Source organism: Globicephala melas, chromosome 19 (assembly GCF_963455315.2).
Source record: "Globicephala melas chromosome 19, mGloMel1.2, whole genome shotgun sequence".
NCBI classification, from domain to species: domain Eukaryota; kingdom Metazoa; phylum Chordata; class Mammalia; order Artiodactyla; family Delphinidae; genus Globicephala; species Globicephala melas.
The window spans coordinates 34,802,761-34,825,565 of NC_083332.1; the positions used below are offsets into that span (position 1 = coordinate 34,802,761).

The 22,805-nt window shown below is 38.7% G+C and overlaps 1 protein-coding gene across 3 annotated transcripts in view; it reads left to right on the forward strand.

The window, feature by feature from the left end:
- Positions 1 to 242: 242 nt before the first annotated feature.
- NUP93 (nucleoporin 93) overlaps positions 243 to 22,805 on the forward strand; it is a 127,074-nt gene continuing 104,511 nt past the window's right edge. Inside the window, exons 1-5 of one of the 3 annotated variants that reach the window (XM_060289744.1) lie at positions 243 to 486; positions 1,548 to 1,781; positions 4,982 to 5,066; positions 5,243 to 5,475; positions 22,398 to 22,504. In XM_060289744.1, the coding sequence (XP_060145727.1) occupies positions 22,447 to 22,504 (58 nt within the window). In that variant the 5' untranslated portion in view covers positions 243 to 486; positions 1,548 to 1,781; positions 4,982 to 5,066; positions 5,243 to 5,475; positions 22,398 to 22,446. Of the gene's footprint in view, positions 487 to 1,547; positions 1,782 to 4,981; positions 5,476 to 22,397; positions 22,505 to 22,805 lie in introns of all 3 variants that reach the window. The other 2 variants (XM_060289743.1, XM_060289745.2) reach the window with 2 other exon arrangements.

Genomic DNA, 22,805 nt, shown 5'->3' on the forward strand with positions numbered 1-22,805 from the left:
CACCTTGAACAGTGAGGCAGGGTGCTAAGGATGGTGGAGCAACAGTGTAGAAGGAGCCTGGGTCCTTGATGACTCAGGAACCACTACCTTGTCTGGATGGGCTCCCTTCAGACTTTTCTTACGTGACAGAGAAATAATGTCTTAGCTTGTTGAGGCCACTAGGTGTTGGTGTTGTTATCATTATTGGCTTTTGTTTGTTTTATGCAGCTGAATTGAATACAAACTTCTACATGTCGCTGTTTTCCTTTGAGGCAGAAGGAACAAATCATCTTTTCATCCTTTGTTAGTGGATGCTGACAAATTTAAAAAAAAAAAAGGCAAAGCAAAACAACAAAAAAAACAGACACGAATTAATTTCTCAGGAACTCACCCTATCACATCTTGTTTGGAAAGAAGTTGAGGAATCTGGAACCTTTCTACGGCCTCTGATGTTTTCGAAGCACTTCCATGCACATCTTTCCATGGAGTCTCATCGCATCCTGCCAGGTGGGTTGGACTTAGACAAGCATTATTGACTGCCCTGACACATGATGGGGCTCAGATTCAGAAGGCAAGTGATTTGCCCACCCCCCCTTCATGACCCAAACAGGCCACAGGCAGCATTGGGATCCCCTGACTTTTTGCCCAGGGCACTGTGGGAATGTCTGAGAACCATGATGGTACAGGGAGGCCAGGACATGAAGCATCTCAGAGGGCAGGGTGAAATCCTGTTCCCCCAGTGACAGTGGGGTATGCCAGGGCTAGGGCTCGGGTGAAGCAAGGGGGTGCCCACTTCAGGTGCCACAGGCATGACGCTCCATCCCTCTCTTGCCTCCTCTGAGTCCCTGCTGTGGGATGTGCAGCTCAATTCTTTCTCTCTAAACAGCAGCCCCTTGTTCCTCTACAAAGAGAATGGTACAGTGGCAAGACTCTGGGCTGTGGCATTAGACCAACCTGGGTTCAAATCCTTTTCTGGTTCCTTAGCTACATGACCTTAGACAATTTCCTCTGCTCAGCTTCCTGTCTGCTCTAAAACACAAGGATACTTTGAAAGAGTTGTTGGAAGGATTAAATTAAACAGCATAACTCAAGTGTCTGTCATATGAGTTCCTTTCCCCTAAACTTCCCCTTATGATAATTGGGTTCCCCGGCTTCATAGTCCCAGAGAATCGAGAAACTGTTAATTCATTATAATGATAATTGATATCATTATCAATTACACACCTTCTGGGTATAAAGTATGGTGCTAAGATTATTCATCAGGTAGAGATAAAGCAACCCTGATCCAGCTATCAAGTAAGGAGTTTTCTGGTTTTCAAACACCCATTCCTGGCTTGCTGAATGGAAGACAGAGAACAAAGAGCCCTCTTTGCCAACAGATCCTGATAGATCTTTGTGGGTAAAATGAAACAATGTGCTGAGTCCTGCCCAGTCAAATCCACAACACAGAAGTTATCCCGCTTCTTCTCAGGTCATTGTATTTCTTTCATTCACTTGACACATTTATTACGTACGTATTCTATACAAAGCCTTGCATTGAAATGAACATATTTTAATTTTACTTGCAGGAATTAATTTCAGAAAAAAACAAACAGAAACGTTGATTCTTGCCAGGATAGATTTTTACAAAAACATCATAGAAATTGATGGATGATTTTAAAAACTGAGACCATATTGGATAAAAACTCTCCCTTCAAATCTTCCAGTTTAAACTGAACCGTGAAACTGAAGAGCAGCCTTCTCATCATTTAAAATCAAATGTATTACAAAAAGTAAATGCTGTGAAGACACAGATTAGAAAGGTAAACAAACATATTTTCCATTAAAATTACATTACCAACCAGATGGATAAAGAAAGTTTTGTTCTTCCCTAAATGCCCTCTTCCCTGACTTTTTGAGAACTAACTTTTATTTTCTGCTCTAAAAAGAATGAGACATCTAAGACAGACTTCAGTCAGGGGCTGTAGCCTGGTGAGTGTGTGTGAAATGGTTTTCATAAGGGTAAACTCTAGCATTGCTTCACTGAAGTCTAAGTGTTCAGCACTCTTCTGTCTCAAGGCAAGATAAGGTCTGGCCACGTCGCTGCTTCAGGAAATGCTTCCAGTGCCCAAGAATGTTACAGAACCACAGACCACCAAGATAGGGCCACAGGTAGGAGCTGGCTCTGCCTCACTATGCCACAGATGCCACTGTTAGCCCTAGTTTGGACCAAATGCTGAGGATGCCCGTTCTATTTGAGAAATTCAGACTCTGTGAGTTCCGGCAGAGTTGATCAGTTGTGAGTGCTGGAGCCTCCATTCTGAGAGTCCGGACTCTCGGGGGTCAGGCTGGTCCTTTTTCAACTAACATTCGCTGAGCGCCCCCTGGTGGACATAAAGAGGAACATGTCATGCCGCTGCCCTCGGTGAAAGTTATGGACAGTTGCTATGTCCTGTGATGCGTAGCGTGGGGTGAGGGCAGAGGGTAGCTTTGTTCTGGTGAGTCGGAGAAACCTCTACTCAATTGTAGAGCATTGTGGCAACAGGCCCTGCGAGAAATAAAAACAGTTAACCTTTATTGAGCACTTACTCTATGTAAGACTCTGCTCTAAGCCCTTAACATGTATTAACGAATTTAATCCTTAGAACAACCCTTCACGGTAGATTGTTATTATCCCTATGAGAATAGTCACAATGTGAAAAAGGTAATTCCCCCCCAAAGTTAACCTGCACGTTCTTGGGTATAGTTACCAAAGAAGGGAGAAGGTGTGGTGGAAAGCCCCAATGCCACCCAATATCCACTATTGTCCACCATGCTCGTTTGCTGATGTTAATTTACTCCTGGGTTTTCAAAGAAGGATTAAGTCTTCTGATGTCTAAGAGTGGTAATAGCTAGAAGTCTGTTTCTGTTTTCTAGTTCATTCTTGGGGACAATTTTCTTTTGTCATTTAAGGCTTTTTTTCTCCTGAACCTCCATCTGCAAATGCACTTAATAATCAACCACAACAGAGCCCCTGACAGATGGGCCTCAAAGCAGATGGCTTCATTGAAAGGCAGCAATTGAAAATGGAGGGTAATTTGAACCAATCAAGAAGATGGGGTCTCTAGGAGGCAAAGTTTCTACAGAAACTGTAACCATATCCCCCAAGTTCCTTTGGTGCATTTTTCACCGGCAGATGAGCTTTCCTGGGGGTGGATCCAACTTTTTTTTTTTTTTGACATCTGGAACGTTGAAAAGGAAGAGAGAGAAGCCCTGGGGCCTTGTCAATCAAATTCACTTTTCTTTTGGCAAATTCAGCATCAGTGACAAATTGCGCAGTTTGATATAAACAAAGTTGATAGATGTCGGCAAAGCTGTTTTGAAACAGCAGCAACGAAGAGATGTGTAGGATTTTTTTTTTCACTCAACAGTTTGTTTAATAACAAATAAAACAACCAGGTGTTTAAAAAATGCTACCACCTTCACAATGTCATCAGAGTGTTAGCTGCTGATTAATGAGAATGTGGGATTTATTCCCTTCCCAATTCAGAAACTTGGCAGGAAAGTCCATTTAATAGTCCAGTGGATAGCTCTTATAGTTCACGAAGTCTTCTAAGTTCACCTCTGAGTCTTTTGTGGACTAGAAAACACTGACCGTGATATCAGAAGACTTGAGTGTAGGCTCTGGTCTGCCACTACCTCCCTCTGTAACCTTGGATAAATCATTTAATTCTCCCAGAGTTTAGGTTCCCACAGGATGCACAATGATAATCAGCCCTGCCCTGCCCTGCCCTGGATTGTTGCAAGGTTCAAGGCCGATATTAGATGTGAATCACATTTTCTGTAATTTGAAAATTATTAATCTTTTCATTGAGAGATCATTTCATCTGGTAAAGTGCACAAATCTTAAATGTACAGTTCAATAAATTTTTACATATGTGTACACCTGTACTGCCACTCAGATCAAGATAGGATATTCTGGGGCTTCCCTGGTGGCGCAGTGGTTGAGAGTCCGCCTGCCAATGCAGGGGACATGGGTTCGTGCCCCGGTCTGGGAAGATCCCACATGCCGCGGAGCGGCTGGGCCCGTGAGCCATGGCCGCTGAGCCTGCGCGTCCAGAGCCTGTGCTCCACAACGGGAGAGGCCACAACAGTGAGAGGCCCACATACCGAAAAAAAAAAAAAAAAGATAGTATATTCTGGCACCCCGAAAAGTTCTCTGTGCCTTTGCCAGTCAATACTTCCAAGGAAATATTACTGTCACCTCTATCACCATAGATTAGCTTTACCTGTTCTTGCACTTAATACAAGTAGAATGGCATAGTATGTATCCTTTTATATCTGGCTTATAGCTGGCAATGGTTTCTGAGATCCATTTATATCAATTCAGGAATCGTAGTTTCTTCCCTTTTTTTGCTGAATAGTATCCCATTCTACAGCCATACCCCAGGTGTGTCATTCACTGATGGACACATGGCTGGTTTCCAGTTTGGGGTTATTATGAATAAAGCCACTATGAGCATTTTTGTAAAAGTGTTTTTGTGTAAATGTTTCCATTTTTCTTGGGTAAATACCTAGGAGTAGCATGCCTGGGTCATAGGGTAGGTGTGTGTTTAACTTTTTTTAGAAATTGTTAGTTTTACAAAGTGGTTGTATAGGTTATATTCCCTCTAACAATGTATGGAACTCTGGTTGCTTTACATCTTCCCCATGCTTGTCACCTTTAAACTATGGTGTCTTTTACAGGGATGGGGGTGTTATTACTATGAGAGAAGAGATAAGTGTAGGAATTAATATGGAATATAGAGTCTGGAGTCATGTTTGAATCATTGTTCTGTGCTGGGCTGACCATATGGCCTTGAGTAAGCCACTTAACTCTAGCCTCATTTTCTGCATCTTAAATGAGGCTGTCAATAGCATCTCTCTCAAAGGGTTGCTGTGAGGATTAACTGAGAAAAGTCTTGCAGAGACCCTTAGCACAGTTATTGCATACAGCTCAGTTAATGATTGCTGTGGTCTTAAGTTCCTTTGTTTACTCTAACAGATCCCAGTTGTAGAGAACGTCTTTCAATGTCCTGTGTCTCTCAGGAGCTCTGACAGAGGCCAAGGATTATGAGCCATCTTATAGGGTAAGAACTGTCTGTCCTGTCTGATCAGCAACATCTTTACTGCCCCCAAGATGGAGTTCACACCGAGGATGACACAGCAGAGAGATGGAAAGTCCCTGGAGACTGTGAGCTGCTGAATCAACCAATCTACTGCCAAACTTCCAATTAGATTAATAACACATTTCCTTATTGTTCAGGCCAAATTCAATTGGTTATTTGGAGCTCAAACATCTTGACTGATACACCAAATGATCTCAACGCTCCTCCGCTGAGCCTGGACCTGCTCTCAGCATCCTTAGCACAGGATTTCTGGATAGACCCAACCAATTGTGAACACACAGGAGCTAGTGTTCTAGTCAAAGCCTGTTTGCCATGTCTGATGTCAAGTCACCTTTTGTGCAGCTGAAATTAAATTCATCTGAAGAGCAAAGTAAGAAGCTTCCCTTTTAAGCTTTTAATGACTTTTAAAGAATTCTGCTAATCACTCAGCCACAGATCACAAAGCATTATGCAATTTGCTGCCACCCACTAAGAACCCATCTCTGGCAGCAGCAGCTCAAGTTAGGGGGCAATTGTGGAGCTGAATTCTGTCATTTAAGAAATATTTCTAGCTTTCTTTCCATGAACCGCATGCTAGGGATTGGGGGGGAATACCAAAGAAGTAAAACAAGGTTCTAAACTGCAAATAGTTGAGGGAAGGGAAAGTGATATGAATTCTGGGTAGCAAAAATATCGAATATTCTACAGTGGAGAGAATATTTTACTTTTTTTTTTACTTTTATTATAGTATAATGGATAATATATGTACGGTAAAGTACACAAATCTTAAATGTTCAGCTCAATGAATTTTTAAAAGTGAATATATCCATCCACTCAGCATCCAGATTGAGAAACAGAATATTAACAGACCTCAGAAGATTGTCTCATTTCCCTTCCTAGTCAACAGTCCTTCCTCCCTTCAAAATAACTACTGATCTGACAATGTGTCACCATAGATTAGTTTTGTCTCATTTGAACTTTATATAAATGGAGTCATACATTTGGGTCTGGCTTCTTTTGCTTACCGTGATGGCTGTGAAATTCATTCATGTTGCTTCATGTGGTTGTAGTTCATTCTTTTATTTACTGCAGTATTTTCTTCTGTGACCACACCATAATTTATTTATCTATTATTCTTTTAATGGACATTTGGGTAGTTTCCACTTCTGGGCTAGTACAAATAATGCTGCTATGAACATTGATGTGCATGGCCTTGGTGAAAATATGTATACATTTATGCAAAAGATAGATAAAACGTACATACATACATATATACGTACATAGAACTGTTGAATCACAGAGTATGTGTATATTTAGCTTTAATATATTTTGCCAGTTTTCCAAAGTGTGTGTTCCTATTTACAATTCCTCTGCAGTATATGATGGTCTCAGTTGCTCCACAACCTTAAAAACTTTTTTTTTTTTTTTTGCGGTACGCAGGCCTCTCACTGTTGTGGCCTCTCCCGTTGCGGAGCACAGGCTCCGGACGTGCAGGCTCAGCGGCCATGGCTCACGGGCCCAGCCGCTCCGCGGCATGTGGGATCCTCCTGGACCGGGGCACGAACCCATGTCCCCTGCATCGGCAGGCGGACTCTCAACCACTGCGCCACCAGGGAAGCCCAAAAACTTTTTTTTTAAAATTTTGGTAATATAGACATAACGTAAAATTAACCATCTTAATTTTCAAGTGTATAGTTCAGTGGTGCTAAATACTTTCATAGTGTGCAATCAACATTACCATCCATCTCCATAACACTTTTCACCTTGTGAAACTGCAATTCTGTACCCATTAAAAAATAACTCCATTACCACCCCCACTCCCCAGCTCCTGGCAACTACCATTCTACTTTATGTCTCTATGATTTTGGCTACTCTAAGTGAAATCATACAGTATTTGTCTTTTTGTTACTGGCTTATTTCATTTAGTAAATGTCCTCAAGGTTCATCCATGTTGTAGTATATGTCATAATTTCCTTCCTTTTTAAATTTTTTTTAATTTTTAATTAATTTATTTTTCTTATTAGTCATCCACTTTATACACATCAGTGTATACATGTCAATCCCAATCTCCCAGTTCATCCCGCCACCACCATCAACCCCCGCCGCTTTCCCCACTTGGTGTCCATACGTTCTTTCTCTACTTGTTTGTCTCAATTTCTGCTCTGCAAACTGGTTCATCTCTACCATTTTCTAGGTTCCACATATATGCGTTAATATCTGATACTTGTTTTCCTCTTTCTGACTTACTTCACTCTGTATGACAGTCTCTAGATGCAGCCACGTCTCTACAAATGACCCGATTTCGTTCCTTTCTATGGCTGAGTAATATTCCATTGTATATATGTACCACATCTTCTTTATCCATTCGTCTGTCGATGGACATTTAGGTTGCTTCCATGATGTGGCTATTGTAAATAGTGCTACAATGAACATTGGGGTGCATGTGTCTTTTTGAATTATGGTTTACTCTGGGTATATGCCCAGTAGTGGGATTGCTGGGTCATAGGGTAATTCTATTTTTAGTTTTTGAAGGAACCTCCATACTGTTCTCCATAGTGGCTGTATCAATTTACATTCCCACCAACAGTGCAAGAGGGTTCCCTTCTCTCCACACCCTCTCCAGTATTTGTTGTTTGTAGATTTTCTGATGATGCCCATTCTGACCGGTGTGAGGTGATACCTCATTTTAGTTTTGATTTGCATTTCTCTAATAATTAGTGATGTTGAGCAGCTTTTCATGTGCCTCTTGCCCACCTGCATGTCTTCTTTCGAGAAATGTCTGTTTAGATCTTCTGCCCATTTTTTGATTGGGTTGTTTGTTTTTATAATATTGAGCTACCTGAGCTGTTTATATATTTTGGAGAGTAATCCTTTGTCAGATACTTCATCATTAGTGTATAGGAATGCAAGAGATTTCTGTGCATTAATTTTGTATCCTGCAAGTTTACCAAATTCATTGATTAGCTCTAGTAGTTTTCTGGTGGCATTTTTAGGATTCTCTATGTATAGTATCATGTCATCTGCAAACAGTGACAGTTTTACTTCTTCTTTTCCAATTTGTATTCCTTTTATATCTTTTTCTTCTCTGATTGCCATGGCTAGGACTTCCAATACTATGTTAAATAATAGTGGTGAGAGTGGACATCCTTGTCTTGTTCCTGATCTTAGAGGAAATGCTTTCAGTTTTTCACCATTGAGAATGATGTTTACTGTGGGTTTGTCATACATGGCCTTTATTATGTTGAAGTAGATTCCCTCTATGCCCACTTTCTGGAGAGTTTTTATCATAAATGGGTGTTGAATTTTGTCAAAAGATTTTTCTGCATCTATTGAGATGATCATATGGTTTTTATTCTTCAATTTGTTCATATGGTGTACCACGTTGATCAATTTGCATATATTGAAGAATCCTTGCATCCCTGGGATAAATCCCACTTGATCATGGTATATGATCCTTTTAATGTGTTGTTGGATTCTGTTTGCTAGTATTCTGTTGAGGATTTTTGCATGTATATTCATCAGTGATATTGTTCTGTAATTTTCTTTTTTGTATTATCTTTGTCTGGTTTTGGTATCAGGGTGATGGTGGCCTCATAGAATGAGTTTGGGAGTTTTCCTTCCTCTACAATTTTTTGGAAGAGTTTGAGAACGATGGGTGTTAGCTCTTCTCTAAATGTTTGATAGAATTCACCTGTGAAGCCATCTGGTCCTGGGCTTTTGTTTGTTGGAAGATTTTTAGTCACAGTTTCAATTTCATGACTTGTGATTGGTCTGTTCATATCTTCTATTTCTTCCTGGTTCAGTCTTGGAAGGTTATACCTTTCTAAGAATTTGTCCATTTCTTCCAGGTTGTCCATTTTATTGGCATAGAGTTGCTTGTAGTAGTCTCTTAGGATGCTTTGTATTTCTGCGGTGTCTGTTGTAACTTCTCCTTTTTCATTTCTAATTTTATTGATTTGAGTCCTCTCCCTCTTTTTCTTGATGAGTCTGGCTAATGGTTTATCAATTTTGTTTATCTTCTCAGAGAACCAGCTTTTAGTTTTATTGATCTTTGCTATTGTTTTCTTTGTTTCTATTTCATTTATTTCTGCTCTGATCTTTATGATTTCTTTCCTTCTGCTAACTTTGGGTTTTGTTTGTTCTTCTTTCTCTAGTTCCTTTAGGTGTAAGGTTAGATTGTTTATTTGAGATTTTTCTTGTTTCTTGAGGTAGGCTTGTATAGCTATAAACTTCCCTCTTAGAACTTCTTTTGCTGCATCCCATAGGTTTTGAATCGTCGTGTTTTCATTGTCATTTGTCTCTAGATATTTTTTTATTTCCTCTTTGATTTCTTCAGTGATCTCTTGGCTATTTAGTAACGTATTGTTTAGCCTCCATGTGTTTGTGTTTTTTATGTTTTTTTCCCCTGTAATTGATTTCTAATCTCATAGCGTTGTGGTCAGAAAAGATGCATGATATGATTTCAATTTTCTTAAATTTACTGAGGCTTGATTTGTGACCCAAGACATGATCTATCCTGGAGAATGTTCTGTGCGCACTTGAGAGGAAAGTGTAATCTGCTGTTTTTGGATGGAATGTCCTATAAATATCAATAAATCTATCTGGTCTGTTGTGTCATTTAAAGCTTGTGTTTCCTTATTAATTTTCTGTTCGGTTGATCTGCCCATTGGTGTAAGTGAGGTGTTAAAGCCCCCCACTATTAATGTGTTACTGTCAATTTCCTCTTTTAGAGCTGTTAGCAGTTGCCTTATGTGTTGAGGTTCTCCTATGTTGGGTGCATATATATTTGTAATTGTTATATCTTCTTCTTGGATTGATCCCTTGATCATTATGTAATGTCCTTCCTTTTCTCTTGTAACATTCTTTATTTAAAAGTCTATTTTATCTGATATGAGTATTGCTACTCCAACTTTCTTTTGCTTTCCATTTGCATGGAATATCTTTTTCCATCCCCTCACTTTCAGTCTGTATGTGTCCCTAGGTCTGAAGTGGGTCTCTTGTAGACTGCATATATATGGGTCTTCTTTTTGTATCCATTCAGCGAGCCTGTGTCTTTTGGTTGGAGCATTTAATCCATTCACGCTTAAGGTAATTATCAATATGTATGTTCCTATTACCATTTTCTTAATTGTTTTGGGTTTGCTTTTGTAGGTCCTTTTCTTCTCTTGTGTTTCCCACTTAGAGAAGTTCCTTTAGCATTTGTTGTAGAGCTGGTTTGTTGGTGCTGAGTTCTCTTAGGTTTTGCTTGTCTCTAAAGCTTTTGATTTCTCCATCGAATCTGAATGAGATCCTTGCTGGGTAGAGTAATCTTGGTTGTAGGTTCTTCCCTTTCATCACTTTAAGTATATCATGCCACTCCCTTCTGGCTTGTAGAGTTTCTGCTGAGAAATCAGCTGTTAACCTTATGGGAGTTCCCTTGTATGTTGTCATTTTTTCCTTGCTGCTTTCAATAATTTTTCTTTGTCTTTAATTTTTGCCAGTTTGATTACTATGTGTCTCGGCGTGTTTCTCCTTGGGTTTACCCTGTATGGAACTCTCTGCGCTTCCTGGACTTGGGTGGCTATTTCCTTTCCCACGTTAGGGAAGTTTTTGACTATAATCTGTTCAAATATTTTTCAGGTCCTTTCTCTCTCTCTTCTCCTTCTGGGACCTCTATAATGCGAATGTTGTTGCATTTAATGTTGTCCCAGAGGTCTCTTAGGCTGTCTTCATTTCTTTTCATTCTTTTTTCTTTATTCTGTTCCACAGCAGTGAATTCCACCATTCTGTCTTCCAGGTCACTTATCCGTTCTTCTGCCTCAGTTATTCTGCTACTGATTCCTTCTAGTGTATTTTTCATTTCAGTTATTGTATTGTTCATCTCTGTTTGTTTGTTCCTTAATTCTTCTATATCTTTGTTAAACATTTCTTGCATCTTCTCAATCTTTGCCTCCATTCTTTTTCTGTGGTCCTGGATCATCTTCACTATCATTATTCTGAATTCTTTTTCTGGAAGATTGCCTATCTCCATTTCATTTAGCTGTTTTTCTGGTGTTTTATCTTGTTCCTTCATCTGGTACATAGCCCTCTGCCTTTTCATCTTGTCTATCTGTGAATGTGGTTTTTGTTCCACGGGCTGCAGGATTGTCCTCTTATTCTTAACTTTTACCCTCTAATCACTCTTATTTCTCCTTGATAGGAGCTTGATGTATCTTCTTGTATCTGTAGCTGCTGATTGATTTTGTAAGCAGATAGGGTAGGGGGAGTCTTCAGAGAAAGAGAACCAAACATGGCTTTCTTGACATCATAATTTCCTTCCTTTTTAAGGCTGAATAATATTCCATTGTCTTTATATACCACATTTGCTTATCCATTCATCTATCATTGGACACTTGGATTGCTTCCATGGTTTGGATATTGTAAATAATGCTATGTACATGGGTGTACAAATGTCACTTTGTGACCCTGCTTTCAATTCTTCGGAGTATGTATCCAGGAGTGGAATTGATGGATCATACAGAAATTCTATTTTTAGTTTTTGTGGCTCCTCCATAAAGGATGGGTTTTTCTACTTCTGCAAAAATGTCATAAGGATTTTTATAGGGATTGCATTGAATCTGTAGATCTCTTTGAGAAATGTTGACATCTTAACAATATTGTCTTCTAATCCATGAACATGGGATGTGTTTCCTTTTATTTATGTCTTCTTTAAATTGTTTCAGCTATGTTTTGTAGTTTTAATTGTGCAAGTTTTTCACCTCCTTGGTTAAGTTAATTTCTAAATTATTTTTTCATGCTATTGTAAATGGAGTTGTTTTTGTATTTTCTTTTCAGATTTTTCATTGTTAGTGTATAGAAACGTGACTGATTTTTGTGTGTTGACTTTGTATCCTGCTACTTTGTTGAATACATTTGTTCATTCTAACAGGTTTTTTTTGGTGTGGAATCTTTAGGATTTTCTACATATAAGATCCTATCATCTGTGAACAGAGATAATTTACTTCATCCTTTTTTATTTGAATGACTTTTTTTTTTTTTTTTTTTTGGTGGTATGCGGGCCTCTCACTGTTGTGCCTTCTCCCTTTGCGGAGCGCAGGCTCCAGACACGCAGGCTGAGTGACCATGGCTCATGGGCCCAGCCGCTCCACAGCATGTGAGATCTTCCTGGACTGGGGCACGAACCTGCGTCCCCTGCATCGGCAGGCAGGCTCCCAACCACTGTGCCACCAGGGAAGCCCTTGAATGCCTTTTATTTCTCTTTCTTGACTAATTGCTCTTCCAGTACTATGTTGAAAAGAGGTAGCAAAAGCAGGCATCCCTGCCTTGTTTCTAATCTTAGAGGAAAAGCTTTCAGCTCTTTGCCATTGAGTATGATGTTTGCTGTGGGGTTTTCATATATGGCTTGTATTATGTTGAAGTACTTTCCTTCTGTTCCTAGTTTGTAAAGTGTTTTTATAATGACAGGGTGTTGAATTTTGTCAAATGTATTTATGCATCAATTCAGATGATCATGTGATTTTTCTCCTTCATTCTGTTAATGTGGTGTATTACCTTGATCAATTTTCATATGTTGAACCATCCTTGCATTCCAGAAATAAATCCATCTTGGTCATGGTGTGTAATCTTTTAAATATGCTGCTGCAGCTGGTTTGCTAGTATTTTGTTGAGAACTTTTACTTGTGGTATCTTTGGCTGGCTTTGGTGTCAGGGTAATACTGGCCTCATAGAATGACTTGGAAAGTATTCCCTCTCCTTCAATTTTTTGGAAAAGTTTGAGAAGGATTGGTAGTAGTTCTTTAAATGTTTGGTGGAATTTACCAGTGAAGCCGTTGGATCCAAAGCTTTTATTTGTTGAGAGATTTTCTATTACTGATTCGATCTCATTAGTAATTACAGGTCTACTCAAATTTTCTATTTTTCTTGATTTAGTCTTTGTAGGTTTTATATTTCTAAGAATTTGTCCATTTCATCCATCATTTTTGGGGGTACAGTTGTTCATAGTACTGTTATCTTTATTTCTGTAGATCAGTAGTAATGTCCCCACTTTCATATCTGACTTTAGTAATTTGATATTTCTCTCTTTTTTTCTTAGCATATATAGCTAAAGTTTTGTCAATTTTGTTGATCTTTTCAATCAATCAGTTTCTGGTTTCATAGATTTTTCTCTATTTTTTTTCTATTCTCTATTTTATTTACTCTCTGCTCTAATATTTATCATTTCTTTCCTTCTGCTAATTTTTTTTTTTTTTTTTTTTTTTGCGGTACGCTGGCCTCTCACTGTTGTGGCCTCTCCCTTTGCGGAGCACAGGCTCCAGACGCACAGGCTCAGTGGCCATGGCTCACGGGCCCAGCTGCTCCGCGGCATGTGGGATCTTCCTGGACCAGGGCATGAACCCGTGTCCCCTGCATTGGCAGGCGGACTCTCAACCACTGCGCCACCAGGGAAGCCCCCTTCTGCTAATTTTTGATTCTTCCTTTTCTAGTTTCTTAACATATACAGTTAAGTTGTTGATTTGAGATATCACTTGTTTTGTTTGTTTGTTTGTTTTAAACAAGGTCTTCTTAGAAGCCCATATGATTTAAATTTATTTATTTATTTATCGCACCACTCTTCATCACAGTGCGCGGGACTCTCACTATCGCAGCCTCTCTTGTTGCGGAGCACAGGCTCCAGATGCGCAGGCTCAGTAATTGTGGCTCACGGGCCTAGCTGCTCCACGGCATGTGAAATCTTCCCAGACCAGGGCTCAAACCCGTGTCCCCTGCATTGGCAGGCAGACTCTCAACCACTGCGCCACCAGGGAAGCCCCACTTGTTTTTTTAATATAAGTATTTATAGCTATAAATTTCCCCTTTACTGCTTTCACTACATCCCATATGTTTTGGTATGTTGTGTTTTCATTTTCATTCATCTCTAGAAAATTCAAGTATTTTAAAATTTTCCTTGTAATTTCTTCTTTGATCCATTAGTTGTTCAATAGTGTGTTGTTTAATTTCCACAAACTAAAAAAATTGTTTTAATTTTTGTGTTGTTGATTTCTAATTTCATCCTGCTTTGTTTAGAGAAGACACTTTGTATAATATCTATCCCTTAACATCTACTGAGACTTAATCTGTGGCCTAACATGTAGTCTATCCTAGGAAACGTCCCATGGACACTAGAGAAGAATTCTGTTGTTGTTCTGTACATGTCTGTTATATCTAGTTGATCTATTGTGTTAAGTCCTCTGTTTCCTTACTTATCTTCTGTCTTGTTGTACTATCCTTTATTGAGAGTGGGACATTGAAGTCTTCAACTATTATTGTAGAGCTATTTATTTCTCCCTTCATTCTGTCAGTTTTTGTTTCATGTATTTCGCTGGTTTGTTATTATGTATGCAAATGTTTGTAATTGTTGTATATTCTTGCTATGTTGAAACTTTTATTAATATATAATGTCCTTCTTTGTCTCTTGTCATCTTTCTTGATTTGAAGTCAATTGTGTCTGATAATAGTATAGCCATTCCCACTCTTTTTTGGTTACTATTTACATGGAATGTTTTTTTCCATCTTTTCACTTTCAATCTATTTCTGCTTTTGGGTCTAAAGTGAATCTCTTTTAGATGGTATATACTTGGATCCATTCTGCAAATCTCTGTCTTTTGATTGGAGAATTTAATCCATTTCTGTTTAAAGTAATTGCTGGTAAGGAGAGACTTCTGTCACTTTACCATCTGTTTTCTGTATGACTTACACTTTTTTTTTTGTCCCTCATTTCTTACATTACTGTCTTCTTTTGTGTTTAGTTGAATTTCTGTAGTCAAATATTAAAATTCCTTTCTCATTTCCTTTTGTGTATATTCTATGGCAATCTTCTCTGTGGTTACCATGGGGATTGCATTTAACATCCTACAGTTATAATACTCTAATTTAAATTTACACCAGCTTAATTTGAATAGCATACAAAAGCTCTGCTCCTTTATAGCTCCATCCTCACCCCTTTCTGTTGTTGATGTCACAGAATTACTCTTTATGTACTGTGGGCCCCAAAAACTAATAATTCTTTTAAATGCATTAGTCTCTTAAATTATGTAGAAAACAACATGTGGAGTTATAAATCAAAGCTACCATAATGGTAAATTTTAGACTAATAATTTAAAAATATATATTAGTCTCTTAAATCATGTAGAAGACAAAATGTGGAGTTACATTGTTACAATAATATTTGTTTTTATAAGTGCACATGTATTTACCTTTTGTGATCTTTATTTCTTTACACAACTTCAAGTTACTGTCTATTGTCCTTTCATTTCACCCTGCAGGGCTCCCTTGAGCTTTTCTTGCAGGGCATGTCTAGTGGTAGCAAATTTCCTCGGCTTTTAACCTGGAAATGTCTGAATTTCTCCCTCATTCTTTTGGGTTTTTTTGCGGTACGCGGGCCTCTCACCGTTTTGGCCTCTCCTGTTGCGGAGCACAGGCTCCGGATGCGCAGGCTCAGCAGCCATGGCTCACGGGCCCAGCCGCTCCGTGGCATGTGGGATCTTCCCAGACCAGGGCACAAACCCGTGTCCCCTGCATTGGCAGGCAGACTCTCAACCACTGCGCCACCAGGGAAGCCCTCTCCCTCATTCTTGAAGGACAGTTTGCCAGACATAGTATTCTTGGTCGATTTTTTTTTGTCCTTTTAGCATTTTGAATATATTGGCCTACTGCCTTCTGGCCTCCAAAGCTCCTAATGAGAAATCTGCTGATAATTTTATTGAGGATCCTCTGTATGTGACAAGTTGCTTCTCTCTTGCTGCTCTCAAGATTCTCTCTTTGTCTTTTGAAAGTTTGATTATAATGTACCAGGTTGTGTGTCTCTAACTTCATCTTACTTGGAGTTCATTTAACTTCTTGGATGTTTTTCATACCTTCATCAAATTTGAAAAGTTTTCAGTCATTATTTCTTCAAATAGTCTTTCACCCCTTTCTTTCTTTCTCTTCTCCTTCTGGAATTCCTACAATGCATATGTTGGTCCACTTACTCATGTCCCACAGGTACCTTAGGCTCTGCTCACTTTTCCTCAGTTTTTTTTTTTCCTCTTCCTCAGACTCCATAATTTCCATTGTCCTAGGTTCAACCTCACTGATTCTTTCTTCTGCTTCCTCAAATCTGCCTTTGAATACCTCTAGTGAATTTTTCATTTCAGTTATTGTACTTTTCAGAATTTCTGGATTCAGAGCTTCAGAGTAAGCACCAGGATTTCTTTTTGGTTTCTTATAGGTTTTCTGTGTCTTTACCGATATTTCCATTTTGTTCATACATCATTTTTTTGACTTTTCCCACATCTTCCTTTAGTTCTTTGAGTATCTTTAAGGCTTTTGTTTTAAAGTCTTTGTCTAGTAGATCTGCCATTAAGTTTTTTTCAGGGGCATTTTCTGTTGGCCTATTTGTTCCTTTGAATGGGCCCTACTTTACTGTTTCATTTGTTTGTATGCTTTATGATTTTTCTTGTAAAAACTGGACACTTGAATCTAGTAAGGTAGTAACTCCGGAAATCAGATTCTCTCCCTTCCCAAAGGTTTGCTAGGTTTTTGTTATTGTTTTTGTTTTTATGATTGTTGTAGACTATCTTTGTGCCAAGGGTCAGCCTGAGGTGTGAACTTAAGGTCTTCTCAGGTCTTATCTGAGCCTATGCTTTTCCTTGGGTGCAGGTGGTCATTTTCTAATTTCACCCATGTATGTAGTTGTTTTTGAATACTCTAGTCTTTAATGTCTGAGGAAAAGAGAAAAATGAAGGGGGGAAATAGGGCACTGGCCCTTCAAATAGGCTGGGACTGACCTCTGCTGGAGTGGAGGGGGAGGGACTTGCAACGATGGGAGAAGGTGTTAACAACAATGACTGCCTTCTCTTTGTCTGCACCCCTGAGATCAGAAGCAGCAATCAGTGATCAGAGCACAGATCCCCAAGATTTGGAGGATCTTGGAGGACAGGGCCTTTTTTACCCACGCCGGCTCCTGCAACTGTGTGCAAGCTGCCCCAGGAATATGTGCACAGCTGTCTGTCACATGGCTGGGGGTGGGGGATGGGTGTCTGAGCTTAAATACACGGAAATTAACTTCAATTTACCACCCAAGCCTTCCCCTGGAAGTTGCAAGCTTCAATAGATCCATAGTTCCAAAATAGTTACATCAAACAGATTCTGCCAGTGCAATTGTTGTCCAGGTGTGGACAGATTCCTGATGCTTCTTAGAATCCTCACTTTTCAATCTTTTTAACACTTGGTTTTGTCAATTTTTTAATTTAGCCATTTTCTCAACATTATCAGTAGTCAGAGAAATAAAAATTAAAACTATAATCATATATTCTATACATCTATTAAAGGGGCTCAAATAAAGAAAAATATCTGATAATACCAAGTGTTAGTCAAGTTTGGAGCAACAGGAACTCTTATACGGTGCTAGTGGGAAGGTAACATGGTACAACCATTTGGAAAACATTTTGGCAGCTTCTTATAAAGTTAAACGTATAAATACCATACAACCCAGAAATTCCATTTTTAGGTATTTACAGAAGAGAAATGAAAGCATATGTTCACACAAAAACATGTACAGGAATGTTCCTAGCCAAAAACTGGAAAAAAATCCAAACATTTATCAGAATGAATGGATAAATAAAATGGAGTATATCTACGTAGTAAATACTTATCAATTAAAATGAATGAACTACTGATACAGGTATCAACATGGATGAATATAAAAAAACATTATGCTGAGCTAAAGAAGCTAGACACAAAAGATATGGCATGATTCTATTTACACACAGTTCTAGAACAGGCAAAAATAAGTTATAGTGACAGGAAGCAGATCAGTAGTTTCCTGGGATGTGTGTTAGGGGATATAGAGGAGGTTGACTGTAAAGGGACAGAAAGAAACTTTTTAGAATGATGGAAGTCTTCTATACCTTGATTGTAGTGATGGTCATGCATTTATTAAATACACCTACGTATACTTTTAAAACAGGTCCATTTTTTGGAAGGAGACTGTACTTCATGAAAAATGTAATCATTCTGGCCTGGTGGTTGTTTAACGGTTATTCATTGCAGATTTAATTTGCATTACCCTATGACTAATTATGTTGAGTACCTTCCATATACTTACTGCTATTTTGATATTTTACTAGTCAGGTTTCTCCACAGAAGGCAAACTAGAGACCCAGGAGAGTCTGTAGTAGTTCCAGTCCAGTCCAACAGGCTCAAGGCCCAGGAAAAGTCAATGTTTCAGTTCATGTCTGAAAGCAAGAGGAAAAAACAGTTGAAAGCAGTCACGCAGAAGGAATTCTCTCTTACTCAGCATTTTTGTACTATTTAAGCCTTCAACTGATTGGATGGGGCCCACCCACATTGGGAAGGGCAATCTTCTTTACTCAGTCTACTGATTCAAATGTTAGTCTCTCCAAAAACACCCTCACAGACACACCCAGAATAATATTTGACCAAATATCTGGGCATCCTGTGGCCCAGTCAAGTTGATACATAAAATTAACCATTATAAATATCCTCTTTTGTAAAATACTTATTCAAGTCTTTTGCCCATTTCTAATTGGGTTATCTGTCTTTTCCTTATTGATTTATAGGAGTTCTTTATATATTCTGGATATGTCATAGTTCGAGAAATGTATTGCAAATTTCTTCAGTCTCTCAGTGGGGTCAAATTTATCAGTCTTTTCCTTGTAGTTAATGATTGTTGTGTGTTATTTAAGAAATGCTTGCCAACCCCAGGTCATGAATTCTACTATCTTATCTTTTAGAAGATTTATTGTGCTTTCTTTTCACATTCAGGTCTATAATCCATGTGAAATTTATTTTGGGTATACGGTAATGTAGGGATACATTTTTTTTTCCCTATAGCTAATAGGCTCATACTACTTACTGAAAGCCCTATCTTTTCCCCCTCTGAGTCACTTTTGCCATAAATCAGGTAACCATATCAGGTCCACTTCTGGACTCTCTGTTTCATTGGTTTATTTATTTATTCTTGTGCCAATTCTTTTAAAATTATTATAGCTTTAAATAAGTCTTGATATTTGACAGTATAAGTTCCCCTCCCACTTTGTTTATCTTCTTTAAGAAAGTCTAGGGACTTCTCTGGTAGCACAGTGGTTAAGAATTCTCCTGCCAATGCAGGGGACACAGGTTTGATCCCTGGTCCAGGAAGATCCCACATGCCAAGGAGCAGCTAAGCCTGTGTGTCACAACTACTGAGCCTGCACCCTAGAGCCCGTGAGCTACAACTACAACTACAACTACTGAGCCCACGTGCCACAACTACTGAAGCCCACGTGCCTAGAGCCTGTGCTCCACAACAAGAGAAGCCCCCACTCGCCACAACTAGGGAAAGCCCGTGCGCAGGCTTGGGGACCCAAAACAGCCAAAAATAAATTAATTAATTAATTTTAAGAATAAAAGAATGTCTAGAAGGAACATTCTTGGCCTTTTACATTTTCAGGTAAAATTTACAATCAGCTTGTTAATTTCCTTTAAAATTTTTTCTGGGATTATAACTTCAGGTATTTGAACCTAAATCACCTTGGGGAGAATTGACATCTTTATAATACTGTCTTCAATCCAAAAACATGGCATATTCCTATGTTTATTTAGGTCTTCTTTTGTTGCTCTCAGCAATGCTGCGTAGTTTTTAGTGTCAAGATCTTGCACATTTTTTTGGTAAAGTTTACTCCTCATTGTATTATTTTTATGCTAATGTAATTTATATCATTAAAATTTTTAATTTTCTATTTATTTTTGCTAATATATAGAAATACAATTAGTGTTTTTTGTTTTCGGTACGCGGGTCTCTCACTGTTGTGGCCTCTCCCGTTGCGGAGCACAGGCTCCGGACGCGCAGGCTCAGCGGCCATGGCTCACGGGCCCAGCTGCTCCACGGCACATGGGATCTTCCCAGACCGGGGCATGAACCCGTGTCTCCTGTATCGGCAGGCGGACTCTCAACCACTGCGCCACCAGGGAAGCCCCTCCAATTTTTATACTTAGTATTTCTCTTTCCTGTCATAATGCACTGGTTAAGCCTTCCTGTACAATGTCAAATATAAATGGTAACAACTGACATCTTTTTCTCAGGGGAAATATTTATATTTCATCATTAAGTGTGATGTTTGAGGAAGGCTTTTTAAAACCAAATTAAGTTCCCATCTATTCCTAGTTTGCTAAAAAAAATTTTTATCATAAATGAGTGTTGTATAAAATGCTTTTTTAATGTGTTTATTAAGATACACATTTTTTTCCATACACATTTATGCTGTTAGTGTGGAGAATTACATTATTTTCTAATGCTAAATTAACCTTGCATTTTTGGCAAAAAAAATCCTTTTTAATTATGGTGTATTATCTTTTGCTGTATTGCTGTATTTGGTTTTCTAATATTTTATTTTGAATTTTTGCCTTATGTTTACTCAGGCTGTTGTCCTATTTCTTTTCTTGTAAGGTTTCTGCCAGGTTTTGAATTCAAGGTTATAAAGTTCTCATTTAACAATTGTAAAGTGTTCTTATTTTTTCTATTCTCTGGAAGAGTTTGTGTAAGACTAGTGTTATTTCATCCATAAATATTTGAAACAATTTGCCAGTGAAGTCATCTGGACTTGGAATTTTTTGTTTTGGGGTGTGTTTATTTTATTTCAGTGGAAGTAAAGGGTGTGTTTTGAAATCCTGTCTGTCCCAGAGACCATGACACTTGCTTGTCCTTCATGTCTCCACATGGCTGCTCCTTCAACGATTCAGTTCTTTGCTCAAATACCACCTCCTCAGAGATGTCCTCCATGACTGCCCCAGCTAAAGTAGCACCCACTCCTTTCAGCTACAATTTCCATTTTTTTGTAGACTTGTGTTCCCTAAAATTAACCTTTCCAAAAAATTGTTTATTTACTCTCTTGCTCTCCTGTTAGATTTTGAGCTCTGTGGGGCAGGAACCTTGTCCATCTCGTTCCCCTCTGAATCTTTACACTCAGAACATAGCAGTTGCCCAACAAATATTTTTCAAGTGACTAAATGAATAAAAGGAAGCCAGATAGAGATCCTTTCCCCACAAAATTGCCAGAAGACAAGAGCAATGATGAGGATGTTCATCATCAAGTCTTACATTTTTAACAATAAATATCGCCTAGGGTCTCCATCAGACTTAATACAGAAACAAAAATCTGCTATATAATTCTGTCATCTCTGCCAAATTATGATGTCATTTTGAAACAAGATGTAATGAACATAAAAATAAGACTTCTTGGCCTTCCCTGGTGGCGCAGTGGTTGAGAGTCCGCCTGCCGATTCAGGGGACACAGGTTCGTGCCCTGGTCCGGGAAGATCCCACATGCCGCGGAGCAGCTGGGCCCGTGAGCCATGGCCGCTGAGCCTGCACATCCGGAGCCTGTGCTCCGCAACGGGAGAGGCCACAACAGTGAGAGGCCCGCGTACAGCAAAAAAAAAAAAAAAAAAAAAAAAGACTTCTTCAGTTTCTTTCTTTGAAAATGGAGCTGTTTAATATTTTTTTTGTTTAATGTTATTTTTTAAATGTATAGAACAAAATGTAACATGATGGTGAAAACATTCTTCTTAACATTGTTGAAAGCACCTCCTTACATAGCATGTGAGGGACAACCACATTCAGTTGGGAAAAGCTTACTGAATTCTGGCCTGCTGACTTTGTAACAAGCATGTTAGATGAGCTGCTGCAAGGGTTCAAGTAATCTTGCATCCTTCAGGATTATTTTGATTATAAGTGACAGAAAACCCAACTGAAAGTGAATTTTTTTTTCTCATGCAACAGAACATTCCAGGGGTAGGGTTAGCTTTAGTTTGATCTAGAAGCTCACATAATGTCATTGGATTCTGCCTCTCTCTCCATCACTACATTGTTCTCTTTTGTAATGGCTTCATTCCTAGGTAGGTTCTTCCCTCATGGCTAATAACTAAAGTTCTAAAAGCTTAATTTCAGGGAGTGAGGACTTCTATGAAAACTCCTTCACAGTTCCAATTCTAGTCGTAAAGAGAGCAACTGTGTGAGCAGAACATCTTGAGAATGAATTTTTTTGACTCTGTTGAGTCATAGGCCCATCCCTGAACCAGCCACTCTAGCCAGGGTAGAGCTCATACTATACTAGTAGTCTTCTGCTACTTGTTTTTCACACTTAAAATTATGTTTCCAAGATCCACCTGTGTTGTGTTTGTAGCTATAGCACACTCATTTTCACTGCTGAATAATATTCCATTGTTATAATACCCACAATTTATTTATTTATTTAGTTAATGGACATTTGTTTTTTGTTTTTGTTTTTTCCTGTTATGAACTGTGCTGCTGTGAAGATTCTTGCAAATATCTCCTGGTGCACATGTGTAAGAGTTTTTCCTGGGCATGTATCAAGGAGTGGAATTGCTGGGTTTTACAATATGGAAGTATTCAGCTCCAAAAGGTAAACGTTCTGATTTTCCGTTTGGCAATGTTTCATGAGTATTTGTCTATGGTATTAAAAATTCTTCTTTACATAATAGAAAAAAGCAAGGTAAAAGGATAAAACATTATTCAGATGCAAGATGCTGTTATATTTGTGGATATCGTCTGACCACAGCAGGATCTGGTTATATTTAATAGCTTTAAGACAAAGGCCACACCCATATATATTGCCAATCAGCATCAATTATTTATATAGAACCCACAATATGCTTGTGTGAGCTGTTAAAGACAAACGAAGCTGGACACTAGTTAAAGTGGTA